Source organism: Populus nigra, chromosome 4 (assembly GCF_951802175.1).
Source record: "Populus nigra chromosome 4, ddPopNigr1.1, whole genome shotgun sequence".
NCBI lineage: Eukaryota > Viridiplantae > Streptophyta > Magnoliopsida > Malpighiales > Salicaceae > Populus > Populus nigra.
The window spans coordinates 16,917,493-16,934,381 of NC_084855.1; the positions used below are offsets into that span (position 1 = coordinate 16,917,493).

Sequence of the window (16,889 nt, forward strand, 5' to 3'; positions counted from 1 at the left end):
TTATTATTCATCTATGAAGAAGTTAGGGAAGAAAATAGTAGTGCAATATGATATATGTAAGCAAGCTAAAATAGTAAGAATATCCAAGTCTATTACATCCATTACAAACTCCAAGAGGAACTTAAAAGGATATCACTATAAATTCATGAAAAGATTGCAAAAATCATAGGGGAAAGATATTATCATGTTAATTGTTGATACATTTACAAAGCATCAGCATTTTATAACACTAGCTCACTCATTTTAGAACACGATGTTACTTAATTGTTTATGGATTACCTTTACAAGTTTTATGGCCTACTTACAACCATAGTGATTGGCATAGATAAACTTTTTAAAAGCCTATTCTGGAGAGAATTATTCAATAAGCTTAGAATTAAATTATTGATGAGTAGTACATCTTACCATCCACAGACTAATGGTCAGTAAAAAAGGTGCATAACAATACACAATCCTAAAACATGGTTTATGTGGTTGTCTTTTATACAATGATGCTATATACTAACTTCCATTCAGCTATTGAAATTAACCCATTTTAGACTATTTATGGGTATTTACTTTTAAATAGAAAAATGATTTATATTAAGTCTACCTCAGTTGTTGGAGTGGAAAAATTGTTACAAATAAGAACTAACATGGATCAGGTGTTGAGGTTCTAATTAGAGGTAACTAATAATAAAATAAAGTACTTAGTAGATAAAAAAAGGTCTAAGCGAGAATTTATAAAAACAGGTTGAATGTTTTTGAAATTATAACCATAACTCTCAGGAAAAACTTGAAGCTTAATCCAAAATATTATGGTCCTATCAAACCATTCAGAAGGTGGGGATTATGACATACAAGATGAAATTATCAGAAGGAAGCTCAATCATCCTGTGTTTAATGTTTCTTTACTGAAAAAAAAAATAGAAGAGGAAGCTGTAACTTCTTCAACATTACTAGTGATGGATGAATTAGAAAGATTAATAGTAACAGTAGTTATAAGAAATGAGCATGTTAAGGAGTAACCTTAACAAAAACATGTTGATGTGTTTTTATTTATTGAAAAAAAAATCAATCAATTAAAATTTTTAATTTATCATTCAGTTATTTTTAAATATTCACTGAATGCCATTTAAATCAACTCATAACTAAACTATCATTAATGATTTTAATCTTCGACGGAAAAAAGTTAACTCACTGACATAGTTTTTATACTCACATTGTTCATGTATTAAGATAGAATAAAAAAAGATCGTTAGAGAGTGAAGTTTTGTAAGCTTAGTACCCAAAGGCACTTCAAACGGGTGTGCATTGACCACGGACAATCAAAACCCTCAAATCCTCGGACTAGGTCTCCCAACCCAAATAAGCAGACGACACACCGCACAGCACAGCACAGCACAGCACAGCAAACATGGAAGAAGCGACAGCGATGGAGGTCGAGGAACCAAAATCAAAGAAACTCGGATTAAAAAACTCAATTCAAACGAACTTCGGCAACGACTACGTCTTCCAAATCGTCCCAAAGGATGACTGGTCATCAATGGCGGTTTCTCTATCGACGAAAGCAGTGAAGGTTTATTCTCCGGAGACAGGTCAGTTCCAAGGAGAGTGTAAAGGTCACTCTGATACTATCAATCAAATTTCATTCTCTGTGTCATCATCTTCTTCGTCCCCACATGTTTTGCATTCCTGCTCTTCTGATGGTACTATCAGAGCTTGGGACACCAGAACTTTCCAACAGGTACTTTCCCTTTGCCTTTTCTTTTCTTTCTCTGTACGTGTGTGTGTGTGTGTAGTTTCTTAATGCTTTGACTGTTGATTATTTACAGGTTTCGTGTATAAGCGCTGGCTCTTATCAAGAGATTTTCAGCTTTTCATTTGGAGGGTCTAATGATAATCTTCTTGCTGCTGGCGCTAAGTCTCAGGTTCTAAAAATTTCATATAAGTACATGTAATTCTAATTAAATAGATTTTCTTTTTTTATGTATTGTTTGATGATTTAGATATGGGTTTCTTGGAAATTCAGATACTTTTCTGGGATTGGAGGAACGGGAAGCAAGTTGCATGTCTGGAGGAATCTCATACTGAAGATGTCACTCAGGTTTCTTTCTTTCTTTCTTTCTTTCTTTAACTTGGTAGGAAGTTTATTTCATTTCTTATTGCTCAATTTCCACATGACTATTTAGTTAGAAAGTTTAAATGCGAATTTCCAGTAGAACGTTAACCTAGGTTTGGTTTTGCAACTTCTATGGTTGAAGCTGAAGAATATGTGATTACATGTAGGAAGCTGCTCCAATATTGGTTGCGTTCGCTCAGAATGTAATGCATTATTTTCTTCTTAATCCTAAGGTGTTTGTGGTTGTAGTTGTGTTTGGATCATCATTTGTGACCTGGAATGTAGGTTTTTTTTTACCCAAACCGTGATGCTGTTTTTGACTGCCTGAATGCCCAATTAGATAGTTTATTTTAGTCGAACAAATCAAAAGGTATAAAATAGAATGCCTTACAAAAAGTTATAAAATTAGACTTAAAAATACAGTCATATGCCAGGATTTCCAGGGGAAAAAACATCCATACAGGGAGCCATTTATCACTGCTTGGTTACATAGCACTTAAAGATATATCTGCAACACACACACACTTGATTATACTGTCAACATTCTGGCACTGACATGGTGTTGTTTAAAATGGCTTCTATGCTTTTTTCTGGTATGCATTATATTGCCAGTTGACCTGAGCTGAAGTACTCCGTTAACTATCAGTGATTTGTCTCTAAAGATTTGCCAAGTTCATATTTTCTGGACTGCTAGTGTTCCTGTTTACTAACTGGAGTAATTTATGGATTCATATTTTCATCCGTGAATTTTGTTTTTGTTCTTTTTGCTCATGACTTGCTGACTTTTAACAGGTCCACTTTGTCCCTGATAACCGAAACAAGCTTCTTTCAGCTTCTGTTGATGGATTGATGTGTATATTTAATACTGATGGAGATATCAATGATGATGATCATCTGGAATCAGTAAGTGCAGGCAATCATTACTGCTTAAATTCATTTCTAGTTTTACATGTATGAGTTCATGGAAAGATAAAACAAATTGTTAGGTATTGTATGATGTCCAAATGGCATACTTATCAAAGCAGTTGTTTGTCCGTTCAAGTAACAATTGCTGAAAATTCCTTAATGTACTCTATTCATCAGAAGAGTAATACTATTGAACTTACAGTAACTATATTATGGGTTGTGTATCATGCAACATACTTGAAAAGGAAAACAGAGACATTTTGTCAGGAGGTTTGATAACTTATCCTCTCTTTTTCTTTGGAAATGAAAAAAAGAAAAGCTTCACTTTTTTTGTTTATGGAACACGTTTTTGAGAGTATAGTTGGGACAGTCTTTCAATTTAATTTTTAGCCTGCAGCTGCAGTAAAGGTTGTATGCTTGAATTTAAAAAAAAAATTTATGAAGGGATGTGGTTGCATATGCAACTGATTTTTGAATTTTTTGTGCAATGTTCCTTTAGTCTGTGTCTCCATTTTTCATTATATTTATCGCAACACATTCAATCAGTTTGCTAATGATATTTCTATCTCATGGATCACTTCTTCCAGAAAATTATCTTTTACAGTCTCTTACAAAGATAATAATTTCTGATCGCTGATATGTTAATTTTGTACTTCATGTTTTCTCCCAAAAATAAGTGTATAATTAATCCTTTGATCCAAGAATACCATGCTTTTTGCAGACTGTTTGAATACTGTTCAACATGTCTTGTTTAATCAGTTAAGACTAGTAAAATTTAAGCCCCCCCCCCCCCCACCCCCAAAAGAAAAAATCCTAATTTGGCTCCGCCCCTGCCCATAATACTTCTAGTCTTTCCCATGCATATTTCAGATGTAACTGTTACAATCTTGCAGGTGATTAATGTCGGTACTTCAATTGGGAAAGTAGGGTTTTTTGGAGAGACATATAAGAAGCTCTGGTGTTTGACACATATCGAAAGTTTAAGGTACTGTTGATCTCTATTGGTTCTTCGTGACACAAGGGAAGATGGTTTTATTATGCTGTCAGTGAAAAATGGAAGTTTGCAAAATCATAAAAGAAAAAAAAAAGGAAAAAGGAAAGAGAATTCTTGTAACCATGCATGTTACATTTAAAAACAATCTTTTTAGTAAACTAGAATTCCCGCCTAACCTTAGATGTGTATTAACTTTTGTTCTTAAAAACAAAACTGCAGTATTTGGGATTGGAAGGATGCAAGAAATGAAGCAAACTTGCTGGAAGCCCGTTCATTAGCCTCTGATAGTTGGACACTAGACCATGTAAGTTCTTCCCTTGTGATGGAATCCACTTGTATTAAGTGGATTACCAAAAACAAATGTATTTTTTGTCTTCACATGCAATTTCTCTTTTCTGTAAGTTGGGTGTGTCATAAACTGTTGTATTTAGATGATGTACTAGAACAAGCAGCACTTCTAAGAGCAAGCAAAAATGGTTTAGAACTTGGTTGTCGTTTTCTTGCTTATTTTCCAATCGTATCTGAAATTTTCAAAGAAAAAAATGGTTGAGAAACTCAAACAGTTGAGCTGTAACCATCAATTTTGGAGGCCAAAACTCACTCATGGTTTATGAAACTGTCCAAGATACAAGACATATGATGGTGCTTGTATTAATATCCCCACTGCTTATTAGGCATGTAATTAACTATACTCAAGTTTAGGTTACTTGTCCTCAGTCACAAAATCTAAGTTTTGAGATTTCTGGTTTTTGTTTGAAGAGTTCTCAGGCTTCCATGTTTAACAATTGCCATGTAGAGTAAAGTTCAAGTTACTTGTCCTTATTAGCAATGTAATTGACTATACTCAAGTTTTAGTTACTCATCCTCATATTAACAATATTGTAGACAAATAAAACTTCCTGAGGATTATGGTTGCGGTTTGAAGAGTCCTTAGGCTTCCATCTTTAGCAACATTTCTTTGTCATACAATGCTATGTAGAATTGAATACATAGATCAGAAGACTGAACAAATGGATATCTTCTAATGTATGAATAGATGGACAACCGTTGGTGTTAATTTTTTTTTTCCAATTATGCTGCTGAATTCATATCCCTAGTTTAAACTGCTCAGTTATCTTGGCAGGTTGATTATTTTGTTGATTGCCACTACCCAGGAGAAGGTGAAAGTTTATGGGTAATTGGTGGCACTAATGCTGGTGCTTTAGGTTATTTTCCTGTAAATTATAGAGGAGTGGGGGCAATTGGGTCTCCAGAAGCAATTCTTGGAGGTGGCCACACAGGTGTTGTCAGGAGTGTATTGCCCGTGTCAAGCAAGAAGGGGGGACTTGCCCAAAGCCAGGGCATATTTGGATGGACTGGTGGTGAGGATGGTCGATTATGTTGCTGGTTGTCTGATGATTCTACTGAGATAAATCGATCCTGGATTTCAAGTGCACTGGTTATGAAACCATCGAAGGCTCGCAAGAAAAAAAGGCATAATCCGTACTAGAGAACCTCCATGCGGTATCTTCTCAAACTTCTACATCCCCTGTTTTCTCTAGTTTCTTTCAACCTCTGTTTCTTTCTTTTTCTCTCTTTTTTTGGGCACAGTATTGTCAGTTTTGTAGTTTAAGAACATCATGGCGTATGCTGTGTATCATTAGTGAGTTCCAGCACAAAGCAATGGAGAGTGAAATGCCTGCCCGCCCTTCTTGCTTGAACCTGTTTCTCAGTTGAAATGCCTTGTTTCCTGTTCTTCTTGTTTTTTTGTTTTTTCAAAAAAAAAGGGAAGGTTGGCAATTTATTCGAACGATATCGCTGGGATAGGTTTTCTTTAGATGGTCGCTATTTAAAACTGGGTGTGAATATTTAAAATATAATCCATGGATATTGATATTATTTGTTTTAGATTAGAAATGAGCATGAGAAGAATTGTTAGAAAGTAATGTGACAGCAGAATAGCGGCTCCGACTACAATGGTGGTCGTACAAGCTTTATACTGTTTGAGCTTCATAAACAAGCAGCACTGTACCAAACAGACACCACGCAGTCCTGTACCTGACGCGGGACAGACAACTGTATCAAAAACCAGCCAGCAGGCAAAGGACCAGATACGAGAGCGAGAGTTGAGCATACAAGGGTTTTTTCACTAATGACCACGTTTTTTCACTCTTTAAGAAATTGGCAAAATGACTGTTTCAAAAAGAGTTTTATAGTTTCTAAATTACATTAATAGATAAAAAAAACACTAATCAAAGATAACTAGAGTGGACCGCATTTTACCTTCCAAAGATAACAGGTAGCTGAATTGTTTTCAGCATCAAATGTTGAATTTAATTTTTCAAAATCTTTTCAATATTCATGGTGTTCGAATCAGATCTTTTTAATAATAATAATATTAATGACATTATAATCAGAAATGTAATTTGTCTCTAGAGTTTCCTTTTATACTTTCTTTTCTCTTCAGAAATTACAATGAAGGAATAAGAGAGAAAAAATCTCACAACTCCCACAATAACTAAATCAGTCATAATTGTTATAAAAAACAAGTGAATCACACACCAACTTTAAAAAGCAACTGTAACCTACTTCAATCACCATTAATAACCTATCTTAATATTATTTAATTTGTTTACCCTTTTTTTTTTTTTTGGTGTTATAATTAAAGCTTGAGATCTCTTTCTTCCTCTCTTTGTCAAAACTTGTATAGCTCATTTTATAATTTCTTTGAATTGTTGCTATTCTAAATAGCAACAAGTTGGAATAAAAAAATTTCAAACCGTGTTTTTTTTGCTAATTCGGAAAAAAAAGGTGCTAATTTGAAAAAAAAAATCAAAAGATAAACCAGAGAATTAACTAGTGAATGACCAAACCAGTAACGCAAGGCAAATCAGAATACAAGCTCTTCAATTCTGTTTCTATGTAATGCTTCCTATACCTATATTAGTTCTGGAAATCAACCATTAAACAGAATTATGTTATGGAGAGCATTTCACATGGAAAATCGGGCCTGAAAGCAGTAAACTTGCCCCAGCAGATGGGCACCCATCGCCTGCTTTAGCCGCGGCCCCGGCCTGCACCTGTCACCAGAAATTAAAATGATATGTTGACATTGGGTAGAATTAAGCTTCTGACAATATGATGCATGAATGCATGTGCTGACCAAGCCACAGATCCAACCACTCATGATGCTAGAAAAAAGAGTAGTTCGTCGAATCACAAAGCTGTGTTCACTTTGAATACCAACAACTTGTTACTTGTGGCAATGTAAAAAGATGGTTTACATTTGATAATGCGTGCTTGTAGCTAAAACAAACATGTAAGTTTTTTCTATTCAGTTGTTATAGTTAAGTCTTACCTCTGCTCCCACCGATCTTTCCGCCTGGACCACCTCTGCCACGACCTCCACCCATGCCCTTAGCAGCATCTTCAAGGCCACGCCCAATCCCTTTTGCTGGCCTTCCACCAGGACCATCTTCTCTACCTCTTCCTCTTCCACGCCCTACTCCAGGTGGCTTCCGATCTAAGAAAAAAAGACAAATCAAATAAATTTGCAAGGTTCTGCATTTCTCAATGTGCAGAGCAGAAGGCAGAAAATTAAATCAATCAACCAACCAACAATACTGCAAATTTCAGCTTTTCTGAATTTGTAAAACAAAAAGAACACAGAACTTGATGCAGAGCATAAAGTTGTATAAACAACTACAAAATAACCACAGCACTACTCGGTACAAGAATCTTCACATGCTAAGCTAACTTTCATCCATTTTAATAAAAAAATAACAGTTCCACTGGTTTTCAACTGACCAAGTTCCTGAAGACACTATGTTTCTTCCAAATTATTGCATTTCAAGATCAACATCTCTTTATTCATAGACAGAGTACAGTAAAAGACCATGATTTAAAAAAGGTAAAGCATACCTGAGCGACTCTTGATTTCTTCCTGAACTTTATCAATTACCTAAAAGACAAATCAAGAGCATTTGATGAGCAAAATAGCCATCAAAACATCAATAAGAAAGAAGGAATACGCCATATAGCAATAAAGACTCGACAGTTTCTCAAAGCATCAGTTTATTATCAAAATCTCTTCCAGTAACAAATTTCACAAATATATTGTAATCAGGGTACTATGAAGTGACAATGCTATCATGGAAATCTTGCAAAGCAGATAAAAGCTACATATTTGACACCACTTTGGCGTGTTTTTGTCAGTGGTTTCACCCCTTTTCACGTGTCATTCATAGAATATGGTATTTACGTATTTGGATGTCATATAGAAATTTCATGTTAGCTACTCTCCACAACTGGATAAGAAAAAAAACATGGCAAACATAATAGGCACCTCATCAGGAACTCGAAGATACTTGATAGTATTCCCACGAATGTAGCATTCAGGCATCCGCCAAAACCTATCTCCATCCTACATCAAATCCCAGCCAAACACAATGTGTCAACCTCGGGGGGAAAAAACCCTTTTTAAAAAAACAAAAACACCAAGAATTAAAGAAATAAACAAAAACACTGGCACCTTAGAGGTACAGATAACTTCACGGAGATGGATGTTCATCCAAGTATCACAATTGACCAAATGCCCATTGTAAGTCTCTCCATTTTTCAATTCCACCAACTGTTACAACATACAACCACCAAGAATTACAAGCTGCATAACAAAATGAAAAAGGCCGTAAAACAAAGTCCACAAATTTGCAGAAAATTCTGGATTCATATGGTCAAATGACACGACAAGAAAAACAGACATCTCTTTCTTACCATTGGGTGGCCTTGAGCAGTCTTGAGTAAAGAAAGAGGAAGCTGCAGTTAACACAAAAAAAAAAAATTAAGTGTGTCAAAGAAAACAAGAGAAAGAAAGAAAGTTTTCAAATCAAAGACAGTTGAGATGGTTACCATGTTTTTTACAGCAAAAAAGAAAAATCAAGCAACCTGCAAGAAAAGCCAGGGTCAAGAACATAAAATGAACGCATGAAAGGGGGTGGGAAATTTTGGACTCTAAAACAGATCGAGGATATTGGGGTTAAAGAAAATTAAAGCTAAAACCGGTTTTTAGTTGTTAAAAACCCTAGTTTTCTGAAGAGAATTTATCGAAGAAGATGAAGGGGTTTATGCAAAAGAGAGAGTGTAAGAAAAGAAAAGGAGGAGAGGAGACTGGAAATTTACCGAGTAAAGCGATTTCAATGGAGAAGACGAGCGAGCAACTTCGATCTCCCTAGCTCTCCTTGAAAATTGAAACAGTAGCCAAGCGGGTTTTCCACTATTATTATAGAATTAGTATTAAAAATTAAAATATTACTGTTGATTGTAGTTTTTTGGTACCATTATTACTAATATTTAACATATTTTTCTCTCTTCCCACTAATAATTTACCTTTTAATTTATTAATATATCAAACATTTTTAAAAGCCACTTTTTCACCTTTAAAAATTGTACTTTAATAATTATTTCTATAATAATTTATTCTCATTTTTAATTTCCTATCAAACGCTACATAACAATTATTATGTTGGTCGATAGCCATTAATTCAATGCATGCTTATGATTGAGGTTGAGTTATGTAAATTACGTGGTGGGTGATTTTGCTAAGTTAATTTTTATTGTTTTCTAGGAATGATTAAATTGTTAAAAGTTAGGGCAACACATAAATTATTGATCCAAACTCATAATTAAAAGTTAGGGAACATACAAATTATTTATCATGAATTGTTATGAATAATTAAATTTTATTATATTTTTATATAAAGAATCTACATGTTGAGAGTTTGTTTTCGTGGTTCAACTTATTTTTTATTTTTTTTAATTAAAAAAATAAAAAATATATTTTTTAGGCATCTTTCTATGGTTTTGATATACCAATATAAAAAATTAAAAGCAAATCTGAAAAAATATTATTTTAATATTATTTTAATTGAAAAAATACTTTTATAAAAGTACTATGCACCGCATTATCAAACATATATTAAATATCATTCTTATATAAGCTATATCATAATTATTTTTTTGTGAAATAAGAAAAAGATACAAGGATAAAAAGGAATTTTCACACTTAAATGATTCATTTTATAATCTAATAAGAAATGAAGTTTAACATATATTTTGATTGTTGTATTGTTTTTAAGATTTTAATTTTGAAATTATTCATACATCAAGAATTTGGATTATTAATCATAATATATTTGCTAATCTTTTCAAGATGAAGGGAAAAAAAAACTAATGAAAAGGTCATATAAGAACAATTTATCATTTATCACAATATATTTGTTAATCTTTTCAAGATGAAGGAAAATAAATAAAAAATTAATGAAAAGGTCATATAAGCAAAATTCATGTTTTTTTTTCATTTCTATTGGATAAACTTCAAACTATAAACTTATGTTTGCTGCTAAAAGATGAATAAGATGCCCTAAAGCTTTCCTTACTAAGAAATTGAGAACAATTACATCACTTGCCCTTGAATTGATTTGTGTAGAAAACAATTTACAATTAAAGTTCAACTTTACTCCCATTGAAGTACTCTTTCTTAAACAAAGTTATGTGATGAACAAACTCCAATCATGCTTATAAGCTTCTCGAACACGGGTTCTTTGGGAGATTTTGTTATGAGATCAGTAACTTAGTCTTCACTCTTATAAAACTTCAACTCAATCTTATCATTTTTACATGGATCCCACAAAAAACAATATCTAAAATTAATGTGAATCTTGTTGATGAATACTAAGAACTTTTAGCGTCATTCTCAGTTAAATAGCTCGACTTTAATAATAAATAATTTTATAATCTGCTAGTTCTTTAAGGGCCATGAAACTACACCTGATCACATAAAAAAAAACATTTCTAGAAATGCTCTTACAATCATTAATACCACATGCGTAATCACTTTCAATAAAACCAAGAAAACTTGACTTTATTTCATTTTTATAAAGGATTCTAAAATCAGTTATGCCCTTTAAGTAATGAAAGATTATATATTTTGGCTACCTTAAGATGCATCTTTGTATGACTCTCCATGCATCAACTTTGTCCTGCTCATGGAATACATGATATCAGGCTTTATTGAATTCATATACATCAAAATTCTAACTATTTACTTGAAAGAAATAAGTGTTAAAATGTCATCTCTTTCGCTGCCATTAAGATCTTACTCAACTTCAATCCTATCTTTGTTGGAGTTCCAACTGGATTACAGTTTAGCACAATTCTAAAACATATTTGTTTTGACAGATAAAAAAAATATCAGCCACTAATTGTACTACTTTTATACCAATAAAGTAGTGCATTGGTCCCAAATCATTTATATCAAACTCTTTCATCATAGACTTTTTTACATCATCAAGCATATAAACATTGTTTCCGGTATATATCAAAACATTGACATAAAAGTATACAATTAGTGTATTACCTTTATCATCAACCTTAACATAAAATTTTTGCTCATATAGATACTTTTAAAAACCTTGTTTGACAAAATATGTATCTAAATAACCATACTAAGCTCATGGTACTTGTTTTAGCTTATAAAATGCTTTTTTTAATCTAACAACCTTATTCACCTTGCCTTGTTATACATAGTCATCTTGGAAGTTGGTCTACAAACACGTGTTCTTACAATTCATCGTGTATAAGAGTAAATTTTACATCTAGCTGAATAGGCTAAGAGTTCTGAGCTGTTAGAGAGATTATTAAATAAATAGTGTTTTGCCTTGCAACTAGGGCAAACACTTTTTTATAGTCGACACCATATAGTGTTTTTTATGCTTGTATCTCTTTTCTAGCAAATGGACCTTGTGCTTGCCCACTTCTCCTTTCTAATTTAGTTTGGTTTTATAACCCGATTTCACACTAATAGTCTTCTAACTTCTAGACAAATTAATTAGCTCTAATGTGTCATTCTTCTCAATAGACTTAATTTTAGCATCCATTGTTTTTTTTTTTCATTTTGAGTCATCGACTACTTCTTCAAATATGAGAGGAGTAAAATCTACAAACAAAGTAAAATGTGTGATTGTATCATTATCTGAGAGTTCATGTCCACTTACATAATCAATCATCCAAGTTGTTCTCTTTCTTGAACATTGATTTTGAGGTGGCTAATTATCTATAGGCTAAATATTTGCAGAAAATATTTTATCAAAGGATTGCTGCTACATTTCAATCCTGTTATCTACAATAATAGAGTATGCTGGAAGTTGCATTTGTTCTGATTACCTTCTCCAATCCAGTTCCATACATTTTCTTCATCAAAAACTATATCTTTGTTGATAATCACCTTTTCAGTAACTAGGTTGAATAATTTGTAGGCTTTGAAATGTTCATATACTCTAAAAAAGACACATTTTGCACCTTTATCATTGAGCTTCTTTTTCTTTTCATTTGAAATGTGTGCAAATGTTACGCATCCAAAGTCTTGAGAGTGGTCCACAACTAGTTTTCATCCCTTTCAAACTTCTCTAAGTGTCATATTTGTAACAAAAAATGTAGGGCATTTGTTCAAAATATAAATGGACCATAAGATTGTTTCAGACAAAAAATAAAACAGAAAATCTTCCTTAACGAACAAGCTTCTAACCATATTAAGAATGATTTAATTTTTTCTCTCGGATATATCATTTTAAATATGTCAAATACAAAATATAAAAGTTATAAAATTATGCCATCAAACACTCTAATGATTTATACCGATCGATGGAGTAATATATCACTAGTGATTAACATGGTTGTATATTGTATTTCAAAAAAGTATATAGTGTTAATCATGTGCTTACAATTTGTTAATTGACTTTATATCAAGTATCTCAGCAAGAATACATCTACTATCTAACTCACATCATATGCAAATTGATATGGAAATATTATTTATAATAGCAAGGGGATAGCATACTAGTTTTACATTATATAAGTCAACCATCATTACTATCAGACGTTCATAATTATAAATTAACCCTCAATTGTAAGGTAAAGTTAGAAACTTGGATTGACCTTTACAATTGTGAATAATAATAATAATAAATTAACCCTCTGGGCATTTCTTCTCTAATCTCAATTCCATCTCCATCTTTTTTACTATTTTGTCTCTTGTCTTGATTATTTTTTTGAATCGAGACAGATACATCGTGTCAAAAGGGATTGGGGTTGTGGTGTTCAGAGATGGAGAAAGGGGGTTGTTAGGTTTTGTGTGATGAGGCTATAATAATAAAGGGATTGCCGGGTCGTGTTAATGTTTATGGTGGTGTTTTCAACTGGGTTATTTGGGGCGGGTGAAGGTGGTGGAACTAGAAGAGGGATGGGTGTTGTGCCAGTCTTAACAGGTTCCGTTGGTGGTTGTCAGCGTTGTGGGGAGGAGACATTTGTGGAGTTGGGTTTGTGTGGCTGGCAACAATTATTTTGGTGGAGAGAGAGAGGGTCCTGGTGAGCGAAGACTGAGCTTTTAGGGTTTGATGGCAACAATTTAAATATTTTTTAAATTCTTTTTGTTTTTAATATTAAAAAAATCTATTAATTTAATGTTTTAAAAATCATCTCAGTACAAATTAAAAACACAATGTGCTGTTTCATCATCATCATCACTTCAGCCATCCCTTTCTTATCATCGTTTTCTCTATCAATTTCAGTTTTAGAAAACCGCGAAACCTATTTTTTTTAATTGAATAAGCAGAAAATGGATGTGATGACTCATTCTTCCACGTTCCTTCTGCCCGGCAACGACCACGGCTCCTCTTTTACCTACGCACTTGTCGTCCTTAACCAACGCCTTCCCAGATTTACTCCTATTCTCTGGGACCACGGTTCAGTATCCCTCGTGGCTTTCTCTTTCTTTGCCAATTGCCTGCCTCCTTGCATGCGTGAGCGTGACAAAGTTTTTTTCTTTTGGTTTTTGGCGGTGTGTAACAGCACAGGTGCGGGTGTGTGCTGATGGAGGTGCCAATCGGGTGTTCGACGAAATGCCTCTCTTGTTCCCCCGCGACGACGCTCTTGATGTTCGACGCAGGTCACTCTCTGTTTTTCTTTTCCCCTCCAATTTATAGAGAGGTTGATTTTGAGATTTTGCATTTGTAGTGACTTTATTATATGAAAAAATCAATTTATAGAGAGGTCTCATGATATAATTTATATTATTTTTTAATATACTATTGGATTGAATCTTAAAATGAATTTCATTGAAACAAAAACGAAATCTTTTTCAATGGGGTGGTGGATTCATGGCTGAATAAATCATGATTTTCTTGATTGAGACAAAAAAAAAATGTTGGGCAATTTTAGAATTCTTGAAAGTAGCTAAAATTTACATATTTATTCTGCAAATACCTTTGCGCTTTTCTGATTGACATCTTCTGAGCATATGATTTCAGCAAGGGAGTTCATGATGAAATCACTGCTTGTCATCTTTAGTAGACTTATCGTGATGCTGACCGGTTGATTTCTACCAGGTACAAGCCAGACATAATCAAAGGGGACATGGACTCAATTCGGACAGAAGTACTGGACTTCTATACCAACTTGGTAGTTGTTTCTGGGTCCCACTTATATCACTGTATTATCAGTAGGATGTTTTCCTTTTATTCGTCCAAAGTATCCTCTATTGATGCTCTTCCATTTGCCAACTTATCATTTTGGAGTTGGGAACTTATGATTGAAGCCCTTTTTGAATCTTTTCAATTGTTTTCTGGGCCATGCTTTTACATGGATTTTTTTCTTCTGAGTGTGATCAGTCAAACCTTGCTCAGATACTCGAGCTTGCTTCCAAAATGCAGGGGACCAAGGTAGTTGATGAATCTCATGATCAGGATACCACAGATCTACACAAGTGTGTAGCCTACATTCGAGACTTTGCTCCAAACTTGGATAGATCGAATGTAAGATAAACATATTCACATCCAAAGGCTCCTTTTTTAAAGTGCATCTACCTGATCTCATGCATTTATCATCTACCTAGACACTTTTGTAAAGAATTTTGATTGATTTATTTTGAGTCCCTGCAGTTTGGTGAGTGTTGTGTTTGCCTTCAAAGCATGCTTGTGTGGAAATTTTAGGACAGTATATGTTTGAGTCACTAAGGTTTTAGTGTAGCTAAACTTTTGCTCCTTTTAAAACCAGCACTATAGTTTTGACATTTTATGACTCTTCAGTCATTTGTACTTCATTTGCCTGCTTAAATATGTACCCCATAAAGATTATTTTGTTGCTTTTAGAAGCTCAAAGTACAAAAAATTAACTTTTGGGAGTTGAAAATAAATTACCAGAATCATGATGTCCATATTCTTCATGACAATCCTGGCTAGTTTTTGCTCAGGAGCTTGTCAGTGAAAAAAATAAACTGCACTGGGTGTTAGGAGTCCACCACTGTGACTGTTTCCCTGCTCAGATTGGCAATATGACAGGTTTTTTGCTTTTGTTGTAATTTGCAGCTCTGCATTCTTGTAGCTGGAGCACTTGGTGGGCGATTTGACCATGAGGCTGGAAACATTAACGTGCTATATCGTTTCTCAACCACGCGAATAATCCTTTTATCAGATGATTGCCTAATCTACTTACTTCCAAGGACCCACCGTCATGAGATTCATATTCAATCTTCTGTCGAGGGTCCGCATTGCGGACTCATTCCCATAGGGATGACATCTGTGGGCACTACAACAACGGGGCTTCAATGGGATCTCAGTAAGTATATCGATTGAAATTATTCTGGTGAGTGCTTTCATTTGCTGAGCTAATAAGCAGAAACATATAGGTCTCCAATCCCGAGTCTCGTGTTCTCTGGTCAAAATTTTCATTAAATTACACATCACCATTAATATTGTCATTTGACATATGGAGGGGTAGCCCCTAGATAGTTTTGGGCACTTGACACCACAGCTTTTCTTCTCTGGGCTACAGAATGATGTGTTAAACAACCGGGGGCAAAAAATGCCAGGGTCTTGAAATGATTCACTTCTTCCCTAACTTCCTTTCCTCATTGAATAAAACTCTTACAGATGGTTAATGCCTGATGGATTTCTTTCATCCTCTTTCTCGGCTATTATGAAATTTGCCATAGGAGTCTGATTGACTGAATTTCATATTTTCTGTTTTCCAGCTAACATGGAAATGAGGTTTGGTGATCTGGTAAGCACATCAAACTTAGTCCAAGGTGAAAAGATAACAGTGCAGTCCAGTTCTGATCTTCTTTGGACGATATCCATCAAGAAGTTTTGATTGCAAGCCCTCTTCAATTAAAGAACTATAAAGTGAGTTGTAGGTAATTAATTCTCTCTTTGTTCATGTCAAATTACAATTGGGAGGGAATGTTATATTTTAGGCAGTATTAGCATTCTTTTCTGCAGTTACTTGGAAATCCTGCCTCAAGCCCTATTAGGCTTCTCCTATTGTTGAACTTTTCCTTCAGCTGTTTGCATCATAATGATGGCAAGGAGGTAGTAATTGTAAGACGTTTGCTGATGTGAGGTTTTCATTGATCTCCTCCCCAACTCTATCCAGTGGTGAACATTCACAAGGTATTTAAATATCAAGTCCACATGTTATATCTCATATTATCACCAATTTGTAGGTAATCAACTTCAGAGCGTATCAGGAGTATAATACATTATCAACCCGCATACAGCACAGCAGTAGTTATATCAGGCTGAATGTAAACTCACTGGTCACGCAATGCCAGGATTTGTTAGGCTGTAGGGGTTTCCTCTGGCACACCTTGGGAAAATCTTCTCTAATTAGGCAGATTGTTGGAAACTACAGCAGTTATAAGCGTCTTAAATTTACTGCCCTATGATTTACGTCATGCAATTTGACAAGTGACTTGCTGCATATATTTTAATGATACAACCTAGGTCAACTTCTCCACTTACGTTGAGGGAATAGCTGCAAACAGAACCATGCTAGTGGATTCTTGTGTAAAACGTTGCG

General features: G+C 34.2%; 3 protein-coding genes across 11 annotated transcripts; 2 read left to right on the top strand and 1 right to left on the bottom strand.

The window, feature by feature from the left end:
* The first annotated feature begins 1,257 nt into the window (after positions 1 to 1,257).
* Positions 1,258 to 5,879, top strand: LOC133692575 (WD repeat-containing protein GTS1-like). The gene is made up of 7 exons (XM_062113627.1): positions 1,258 to 1,726; positions 1,815 to 1,910; positions 2,012 to 2,086; positions 2,894 to 3,004; positions 3,901 to 3,992; positions 4,221 to 4,305; positions 5,125 to 5,879. Exons 1-7 carry the CDS (start codon positions 1,397 to 1,399, stop codon positions 5,488 to 5,490), a joined length of 1,155 nt encoding a protein of 384 aa, XP_061969611.1. The 5' UTR covers positions 1,258 to 1,396; the 3' UTR covers positions 5,491 to 5,879.
* A 941-nt stretch (positions 5,880 to 6,820) lies between these two features.
* LOC133692576 (probable U6 snRNA-associated Sm-like protein LSm4) lies at positions 6,821 to 9,294 on the bottom strand. The gene is made up of 8 exons (XM_062113628.1): positions 9,159 to 9,294; positions 8,889 to 8,924; positions 8,754 to 8,795; positions 8,512 to 8,610; positions 8,326 to 8,403; positions 7,902 to 7,941; positions 7,339 to 7,503; positions 6,821 to 7,060 (listed from the first exon to the last, which is right to left on the bottom strand). The coding sequence occupies exons 2-8, from the start codon at positions 8,889 to 8,891 to the stop codon at positions 7,038 to 7,040; spliced, it is 450 nt and encodes a 149-aa protein (XP_061969612.1). The 5' UTR covers positions 8,892 to 8,924; positions 9,159 to 9,294; the 3' UTR covers positions 6,821 to 7,037.
* A 3,658-nt stretch (positions 9,295 to 12,952) lies between these two features.
* LOC133692276 (thiamine pyrophosphokinase 1-like) lies at positions 12,953 to 16,830 on the top strand. Of its 9 annotated transcripts, none has more exons than XM_062113103.1 (7): positions 12,954 to 13,777; positions 13,884 to 13,980; positions 14,420 to 14,492; positions 14,744 to 14,845; positions 15,398 to 15,647; positions 16,063 to 16,224; positions 16,534 to 16,830. In XM_062113103.1, exons 1-6 carry the CDS (start codon positions 13,651 to 13,653, stop codon positions 16,179 to 16,181), a joined length of 768 nt encoding a protein of 255 aa, XP_061969087.1. In that variant the 5' UTR covers positions 12,954 to 13,650; the 3' UTR covers positions 16,182 to 16,224; positions 16,534 to 16,830. The 9 variants fall into 9 exon arrangements, with proteins under 9 accessions (XP_061969090.1, XP_061969087.1, XP_061969089.1 ...); XM_062113105.1 differs by having other exon boundaries at positions 16,063 to 16,213; XM_062113101.1 differs by lacking the exon at positions 16,534 to 16,830 and adding an exon at positions 16,295 to 16,514.
* The last annotated feature ends 59 nt before the right edge of the window (positions 16,831 to 16,889 follow it).